General features: G+C 47.3%; 1 protein-coding gene across 1 annotated transcript in view; it reads right to left on the bottom strand.

The window, feature by feature from the left end:
* The window catches only part of ankrd13b (ankyrin repeat domain 13B), a 29,355-nt gene extending 20,957 nt beyond the window's left edge, over positions 1–8,398 (bottom strand). The window contains exon 1 of the mRNA XM_076015211.1: positions 8,265–8,398. Within this exon, the coding sequence (XP_075871326.1) occupies positions 8,265–8,372 (108 nt within the window). The 5' untranslated portion in view covers positions 8,373–8,398. The remainder of the gene's footprint in view (positions 1–8,264) is intronic.
* Between the last annotated feature and the right edge of the window lie 943 nt (positions 8,399–9,341).

Below are 9,341 nucleotides of genomic sequence, written 5' to 3'. Positions count from 1 at the left end.
GCAGAGAGTTGGAGAGTCGGAGAGTCGGAGAGTTGGAGAGTCGGAGAGTTGGAGATTCAGAGATTCAGAGAGTCGGAGAGTCAGAGAGTTGGAGAGTCAGAGAGTTGGAGATTCAGAGAGTTGGAGAGTCAGAGAGTTGGAGATTCAGAGAGTTGGAGTGTCAGAGAGTTGGAGAGTCGGAGAGTCAGAGACTCGGAGATTCAGAGAGTCGGAGATTCAGAGAGTTGGAGATTCGGAGAGGCAGAGAGTTGGAGGAGGGCAAGTGATTGATATAAATGCAGCAAATGAAAAGTATGAGAGACCACGAGGAGGGTCTACAGGAATGAGAGGCCATGGGACAGCGCCGTGAAGTCATCGTCATCTTCTTTACCCTTTCATCACTCTGGTTCGTTTTTCAGTCCGCTAGTTTGTTGACTCCAGCCGTTATTTCTGTGGACTTTCTTTGATTTCCTCTCTCCTCTAAGCTCCTGTGAAGGCCTCTGCCTGTGATCTCGTCAGCTCCACACCTCCTGCGTTTGCTTTTTGTCTTCCGACGCGTGACACCGTGCAGCTAAATTAAGCCTCGCTTCAAAAGAGTTTTTTAAAAAAGCTAAAGGAACAGCTTTTCCTTTTCTTTTTTCAATCGTCGCTCTTCACTCGCTGAACTTCTTCTGGATTCTTCTGAGGAGGTTCGGATGACGACGCCTCAGTGACGCTGAGATGTGAGTACAAGTACTGCGCTGCTGGTTCTGATTACTATGACTGCCGTCAGACTGTTGTAAAGGGGGAAACTCAGGAATGCAGCAGGGTCTAAAGCGGGGGGGGGGGGTCCAACTGTGACTGACTGGTGGGGTCCCAGTGGCTCGGGTGATGTGACGGAGGAGACGGAGACAAGGACGCTGCCTTGGATGCAACTTGGCTTCATTTTCCATTGACATCCCAGGATGCATTGTTTCCTCCACCAAGACACTGCATCCACCTGCTGCTGCTCCGCTACCCCCCCTCTGCCACCAGTCACAGTTGCCACCACCACCTGATCTCGCCTTCTTCCTGCCTTTCTTTCTCTCCTCCACCCAAGAAATCTTCCTCCGCCCTCCCCCAGTGAGCTCCGGGGAAGTTGCATTATTGATTAGCATCTCTATCTGGGCCCCCCCACCCCCCACCCCCCAGTCCAGCATGTGTGCGTCTGCTGCGCCTGATGCAGCCTGGCAGCTACTTAGGCCCCCATCAATCTTTCATACCTTGACGGCACATAAACAGACTTGTGCGCGCGCACACACACACACACACACACACACACACACGCGTGCGCACTTGCATGCATACACAAACGACAGACAACTTTCCCCAAAAACAGTGTGTGTGTGTGTGTGTGTGTGTGTGGGGGAGTGCAGGCTGGCTAAAAGGAAGAGAGGAGAGAAGAATAAAAATAACTCCTCTCCCTCCTTCTTGTCTGGCCGGAGCCGCCACTGCTCTGCAGCCAGATACACCCCCCCCCTCCACCCCCACCCCAGTGACTCGGATCCAGAGGGAAACAGACAAAGCAGTGAAACCAGTGAGTGACAGCTTTTGATTTTTTTCAAGTTTATAATGTCATCTCTGCAATGACAAGAAGAAGGAAGTTGAAATCATGAGTTTGAGAGATGAGAGTCTTGGTGCAAAATATCACACTGTGGGTGGGGGGGAGGTATCCAGAAAGGTACGGGCCATCACTGTAGAAGGAGCGTAGTTCCAAGTCAGCAGCTTCTTGTGCGTGCCAGGTTGTTGAAGCAAGCAAGTGGAGCTACAACAGCATGATGAATAAATGACACCGCTGGCCTCATTTGTTGAGTCTGAGGTGATCTGCACTCAAGGATCTGAAGCCCCCCCCCCCCAAAAGAAAATGTTGATGTTGCTGCAGTGGTGTAGAATCTCTATGATATGCAGCTATACGCTGAATAACTGCTAGAAAAGGTCCCAAATGACCGTAAAAACCACTAAAAAATGCACAAAGACTCGTAGCACTGGGTTTTTTGACACAACTTTAAACTCTACAGTTTAGAAATGGGATTAAAATGATGTTTTATGTTCTGATGATCTTCAAAGGCACTGATTTGGTTGTCATTTGGTGAAAAGAGGAAGAACTTTTTCACCAAACAGAACAGAACAGTAACCTGCATCAATCAAACAGCGTTGATGCAGAAAAGCCAACTATGTGCTTCTCCTCCAGTCTTTGTTCAGTCCGAAAAAGCCATCTACCATCTCTATCATCTGCAACGCTAGGAATATAAAACTCTTCTGCTGATTTTCAAAGATTAAAAGACCATGACTGAACTATAGAGACCCATCCAACAATCTGAACTATCCAAGAGTCAGAAGAAGGAGAAGAAGAAGGAGAAGGAGGAGAAGAAGGAGGAGAAGGAGAGTCAGAGTCATGGTGATCATCGTGCCGTTTCCTGTGTTTGTCTTGAGACAGAGCAGGACTGTCTGCAGTGCCCTGGTCTTCTTCACTCTGCTTCTGTGTGTGTGTGTGTGTGTGTGTGTGTGTGTGTGTGTGCAGCTCAGGAAAGTATTCTGCTCGGTCAAACTCTCCTGTTGCTCGCAGGCCTCCTCCTCCACCACCTGCTCTTCCTCCTCCTCCTAGTCCTGCCTCTCCTCCTCCTCCTCTTGTGTCCACCTCCTCCTCCTCCTCCACCACCTGCTCTTCCTCCTCCCTTCCTCCTCCTCCTAGTCCTGCCTCTCCTCCTCTTCCTCCTCCTCCTCCTAGTCCTGCCTCTCCTCCTCTTCTTCCTCCTCCTCCTAGTCCTGCCTCTCCTCCTCCTACCTCTCCTCCTTCTCCTAGTCCTGCCTCTCCTCCTCCTCCTCCTCTTGTGTCCTCCTCCTCCTCTTCAGCTCTCCTTCCTTGCCGTCTCCAGCGCTGTCTTTGCCTCAGTCAGCGATGCCATTTTGTTAGCGCTGCTGCTGCTGCTGCTGCTGTAACTCAGGCCTCTCAGTCTGCTGGCTGCCACAGGAAGTGTTGTCTTCCTCTGTTCTTCTCTGCCAGTGCTCAGGAACCAGCGACTGAGGGACGTTGGAAAAACACTCCCAAAGGAAAAAAAAGAGTGAAAACCAAATCTTGAAGCGGGTTCCGGATTTTTTCTCGTGACCATAAAACCCTCACGTTATCTATCAATCAAGAGCCTTTTAATGAAAATACCCAACATTTTCTAGAACAAGCAAATAAAGGTTCATTTTTTTTCCCCACCAGGTGAATGACAGCTGATCACTGCTGCCCCTGCTGGACACAGCGAGGACACACGGTGAGGCGAGCTGATACATTTGATTACATGTACGTCAGCGGAGGCTGGATGGAGCTCGGTGAAGCTGGGATGGTTCGTCTTGCAGTTCCTCTCTTCCTCTAAGGTCGGGTGTCTGTGGAAAGGTCACTTCTCCTCTCTTATCTTCTGCATGGCAGCCACTCACTGATCAACCCTGATCGCATCTGCAAAGTGCTTCCTCGGTTACTTGGACTTCTCTGCACACACTGATATGCTCTGCCAATCAAATGATGCTGTGTAGAATGACAGAAGCCTCTGGATTCATTAGAGGAAACTTTTTTTCCTTTCTTACTCTATAGATTTTATTTTTTTTTATCTCTTTGTTTCTTTTTAATTCATATATTTTTTCCATCTTTTGCACTGTATTGTTGCTATAATTGTTAAAATTTCCCCAGTGTGCGATTGATCAGGACTTCTACTCAGTCTATATTCTACTAAAATGGATATTATAATAAATATTCCGCTTACTCAAGACGATTAATTGAAAACTGGAATTCGAGGTGCAGAATATAATGAATGTATTCCAAGCAGAGAGATTTGCTCTCTTCATTCCTGCCGCCACACACTGTGTTCTACTGTGTTTCATCTGATGGACGGAGCTTGAGAGCAGTGTTTTCCATGCATCCATCGATCTGTGGCCACCTGCAGCAGATAAACTGTCAGGTTCCACGAGTTGATTCCTCAGTTTTGGGTTCAGGCCGTGCTACACTCCCCCCCCCCCCCCCACCCCCCATATCATTTATTATTTACCCTGATTTATCATTCACCTACTCACTGAGTTGAGGAAGGATGTGCTGGAGTAGATGCTTTAAACCGTAGGTGTAAATTGATTTCTTTCGATATGTTAAATTAAATGTGAAATAGACGTCAACGTGCTGGAAATAATCGGTCACTCCCACCGACTCACAACACTGTGAAAAGCTTTCCGCTGGAGAAATAGTGGCCTTGAATTCAGCAGGGAAGTTTCTTTTTTTGGGGGGGGGTTTGACTTGGATGTGGAGGATCTGCGTGTTTAAACCTTCATCGACTGTCTTGACAATGCCGAACCTCCGTCGGTTCAGCATTTTTTTTATCCCAATCCACTCCAGCCATTCCGGAGGATTGGGCGTCTCGGAGCGTCGTCGGAAGAAGGAAGAGAAAACGCCCTCTCCCTGCGCTTGTCAAAACACGCCGGAGCAGCCGGAGCGCTGGGAGTACCACACTTCTTCACCGTGTCACCTGCCATCCACATCACACACATGCTACCGTCTCCATTTTTAGAGTGCGTGCCAGCATCGCAGCATCGCCGGGTGCAGCATCGTCCTTGTTTAAACCATGGAGTCTAGCGGAAAGCCAACAGTTTGGAGGCCTGCAAGGAATTCTGGGAAATTAAAGTGTAGTTGTAGGATTCATCTTTTGCTTCAGACAATATTGCTGATATGGTTTTATATATCAAACAAGCAGAGCAGCTACTTACTCTGTTCTTCTCTGCAACCTTGGGTGTATATAATAATAATAATAATAATAATAATAATAATAATAATAATAATGATAATAATAAATCCCATCCAAGGATGTTTTTCTTTCAGTCTTGTGAATTTTCTGGGCTCATCTGATCACAGTCTGACACAGACCGGCCTGTAACGGCTGGAGAGCGGAGCCTGCGTTGTAAACTGTGGGGCATCAAAAACACCAGCAGGGATATTTATAGCAGTGCGTGTCTGTGTGATGCTAGTAAGCCTCTCATAATGCAGTTACTGCTCGGCCTGAAAGTCGGGGTTCTGATTAAGATGAGTAAACGCTGTTTGCAAGGTGTGGTCTCACCAGGAACCGGGTTTCATATTGAAATGCATTGTCTGGCCTTTAACCACGTCATGCATTGGCCACTGTGACACTTCCTTCCATGGCTGCTGCAACGACACAAGATTCATTTCCCACCAGCGCTGCGTTCAATTTTCAGCAGGTTCTGGTGCTGACGACGGCAGAGTCGGACGCTGCGCAAGAGCCTCTCCAGCGCATCCCAATGATTGCCAATGGACTCGAGGTCCGGACTCTGTGCGGGCGGGCTGATCCATGTGTGGAAATGATCGTGTTCCCTGAACCGCTGTTAACAGACTGAACCCCGTGAATCCTGGTGGGACTGTACCACTGCCATCAGGGAAGGAGAAAAACATCCAGTGAGTGGAGTGGAGCAACCGGGTCACTCAGTCATATTCAGCCGGTCGACTGACCTCGAGCTCCGGGCTCATAATGATGAACTGAACCTAAACCTCATGCAGCATGCACAGATCATAGCACTGCCCCCCATTGGGGTTATACAGTAGAACAAGGCATGATGGGTGCATCTAGGCTGCCATTGGTCCATTGGAAGACATGTTGGGGCTCAACGTCTTGGTCAATACCAGCCACTGGGTCACTGGATGATGACCCGCTCACAGTCGCCCACTGGATGAGACAAAAGCTGATGTGAAGCTGACAAGTTCATTCCGTGTGGGACAACGTATGTCTATGCAAAGGAGCCCTGGACTTTTACACTCTGCATGCAAAGCCACGTTGTGTTCCATCCAGACCTTTTTAGGCTAAAGAGCCGTACCTGCAGAAGCAACTTCAACAATACCTGCTTTAAACCAGTGAGGCCATTCACTCATGGACAATGAGAGGAAATAAAAGAGAGAAGTGATTTTTTTTTCTTTTTTTTTTTTTTTTAGTAATGGCAGGTGTTTACTGGCCGTGTAATGACAGCTTCTCTTTTTGATCAGCTAGCACAGATTACTGCGTCTGCTGCCACTGAGCGCGTCTACCAAGAACAAAGGCTGCCATGAAACAGAGGACAATTTTAGTAGCTCGCTTTGTCTCTCTTCTCTGTTGCCAGCTAAATTTAGCTCCATGACTTCATTTAAATACAGGAGAAGCATATTGTGTATTCACTTTTAACGACAATTAGGTCACATAACCAGTGTGACAGTGAACCAGCTACGTTTCAACAGCCAGTCACTCTTTAAACGTATCTGGAGCATTTCTGCATTTACAGCAGTTCTGCCACAAATAGAATAGAATAGAATAGAAATAGAATAGAATAGATGTACTTTATTGATCCCAAATTGGGAAAGTACGCTGGTAAAAGCTATGCAAAACTGCAAATTAAAAAGAAAAACACAATACACAGGACGTTTCTGTTTGTTGTAACATAAAAAAGTAAAATTGTCATGGATAGATGATATATATTTCATGTAAAACCCTTTTTGTCATCACAATGGAACCTATGATGTGGCTAATTTTATCTTTTATTATTTTTATCTAACTTTCTCTTAAGATTTTCTCTTTCTCGTGGCTGGCCTGGTGGACGACCACCATGACTGACCAGACCAGCACCCTGTCAGAAATTTCAGTTGTTCCCCCAACCCAAATCTTTGGAGAATTTGTAAAGCTTCCATTATAATATTCCACATCCAAGTTTTGCACATTGTGACTCTTCTTGTGTTACATTCCTGAAGACAGAAATTGAATGAATATTTGTTATTTAAGTATCGTCAGGAGATGTGAATAGTCACGCCCGAGGAGATGTGACGGAAGCTCCCGAAATGTGAAACTGCGTTAAATGACAAATACTAAGTCCAACTGCAAAAAATTAAGAGTATTTGTTTAGCAGGGTACTTGTAAATTTGAGTACGAGCCTGCAGGGTGATAATTATAGAACCACAAGAGGATACCAGTGTGCTAGGACAATACGTGTGGGTCAGTGTGCTGACATGCATGATGTTTGTGAGGCTGCTGCATGATGCATGTTGTCAGTCTGGTTGGTTACTGACCTGCAGAAGCATCTCTTACGCAATGGAAAAGCACTTCACTGCTTCTTTTATGTACAAAGAGGCAGAATTCTCCAGTGTGCACTCGTTTTCACTGCCATTTTTAAGCACTGTACACAGCCCGACCCAACCCAACCTAAACCAAGCCAAGCCAAGCCAAGCCAATCCAACCCAACCCAACCTAGCCTAACCCAACCCAACCCAACCCAACCCAGCCTAACCCAACCCAACCTAAACCAAGCCAAGCCAAGCCAAGCCAAGCCAAGCCAATCCAACCTAACCCAACCTAGCCTAACCCAACCCAACCCAACCTAACTCAACCCAACTCAACCTAACCTAAACCAACCCAACCCAACCCAACCCAGCCTAACCCAACCCAACCTAAACCAAGCCAAGCCAAGCCAAGCCAAGCCAAGCCAATCCAACCTAACCCAACCCAACCCAACCCAACCTAAACCAAGCCAAGCCAATGCTGCTTCCTTCAAGCTGTATTTTTAAGATGCTTCAAACAGCCCCATGGCTACTTGTGTGTGTTGAACATCTCTGCAAACATCCTGCAACACATCCAGGACTCTCACTGCACTGAGATGCTTTGCAACCCTTCGCCCACATGTTCATCGGCATTGTCTCACCCACACTCAGAGTGGCAAAGGTGCGTGTGCTTAGAGAGCCTATATATATATATACAGATAGTTCTGAGTAGATCATCCAATAATGCCAAATAGAATGACACACACACACATCCTTGACTATACAAACACTGTCTCAATAATAAGTCTTTTGCACTTGCCACTCACCGTAGAGGAGAGAAAAAAAAACGAGTCTGTTGTCAAGACGGACGAGAACGAGCAGAGACCAACATCTCCACACACAAACACATTGTCATTCATTTATCATTAAAAAAGAAATGAATGACAATGAGAACACAGTGCAAATGTGAATACTAGTATGGCACATGCCCAACCGCCCCCCCCCCCCCCCCCCCATCCACCTACACCCTAATGATATGAATTAACTGCGCTATTCCGCAGAGATGGACTGATCCCACACGATGCTCCTTCTGGTGGCACCTGCATGTACCACCTTTCCTCAACCCAGAAGACAAAATAATCCTGATGGTGATGATGATGATGATGATGATGATGAAACATGCAGGAATGAGGGGCCTGTGTCTGAGAGGTGGAAACGCTGTTTGTGGGCTCACCTGCTTGTTGGTGGCCAGCTCCTTCTCCAGCTGGCGGTGCTTGTTGTGCCACACCAGATAGTGGATGGGGTATCGACTCTTCTCCGGAGTTTTCTTGGCAGAAATCATCCTCGGATCATAACTTTGCGACCCCCCCACCCCCCACCCCCCTCCCTCCTATGCCCCCTTTTTCCTTACGGGTGAAATTGACTGATGACTTTTGCGCGAGAGATTTCAAAAGAAAGAAAAGAAAGACGGGGAAGAAATGAGGCGATACTACACCCAGCCCATGGCTGTCACAGGCTACAGCATCGTCACTGAAGGATGGAGGCGCAGGGAGACGTGGACGCGCGCGCTGCTCTAGCGGGAGATAATGCACTGCTTTACCGGAATAGCGGTGATGAGTGGAGAACCACGCCTGCTCGGCTGCTCGGCTGCTCGCCTCGGCAGCGCTGCTGGGCGACACCACAATGTCTCAGCCGCCGACTCCTCTGCTCCTGCCTCCCTCTCTCCCTCTCCTCCTCCTCCTCCTCCTCCTCCTTCCTCTCTCCTCCTCCTCCTCTGCCTGCCTACTCCAGCCCTATCCCCCGCCTCTCTCTCTCTCTCTCTCTCTCTCTCTCTCCACCTGGCGGTGGCCATGAGGGAGGGATGCGCTGACGAGCTGCAGTGTTGAATTTTGCGCACACTCAGCCAATCCGCTGCCAGCCAGCGATGCTAAAACGCAACATATGCTTTCTTGTGTGTGTGTGTGTGTGTGTGTGTGTGTGTGTGTGTGTGTGTGTGTGTGTGTGTGTGTGTGTGTGTGTGTGTGAGATAGGTATGAAACGTAGCAACATTTGTAATGTGCAGGGTGGATTAAAAACTCTAATTTGCAGGCTGACTACGGCTCATGATCGCGTCTGGAACGCAACATGTCTTTTTTTTATTTTTTATTTTTTATTTTTTTTAATGCAGTTAATCAAGTAATAAACAAGCATAGAAAACGTGTATTTAAGGATGTTATGATTTTACACTATAGGTTTCTCACTTACTTCTGTTGGTGACTTGTATACAACACTGAAATTGTTAAAAAAAAAACACAAAAAAAAACACAAAAAA

This window comes from Nelusetta ayraudi, unplaced genomic scaffold (genome assembly GCF_046127955.1).
Source record: "Nelusetta ayraudi isolate G7.1 ecotype Tasmania unplaced genomic scaffold, CSIRO-AGI_Nayr_v1 ptg000182l, whole genome shotgun sequence".
Taxonomy (NCBI): Eukaryota; Metazoa; Chordata; class Actinopteri; order Tetraodontiformes; family Monacanthidae; genus Nelusetta; species Nelusetta ayraudi.
This window is presented reverse-complemented; position numbering and strand designations above follow the sequence as displayed.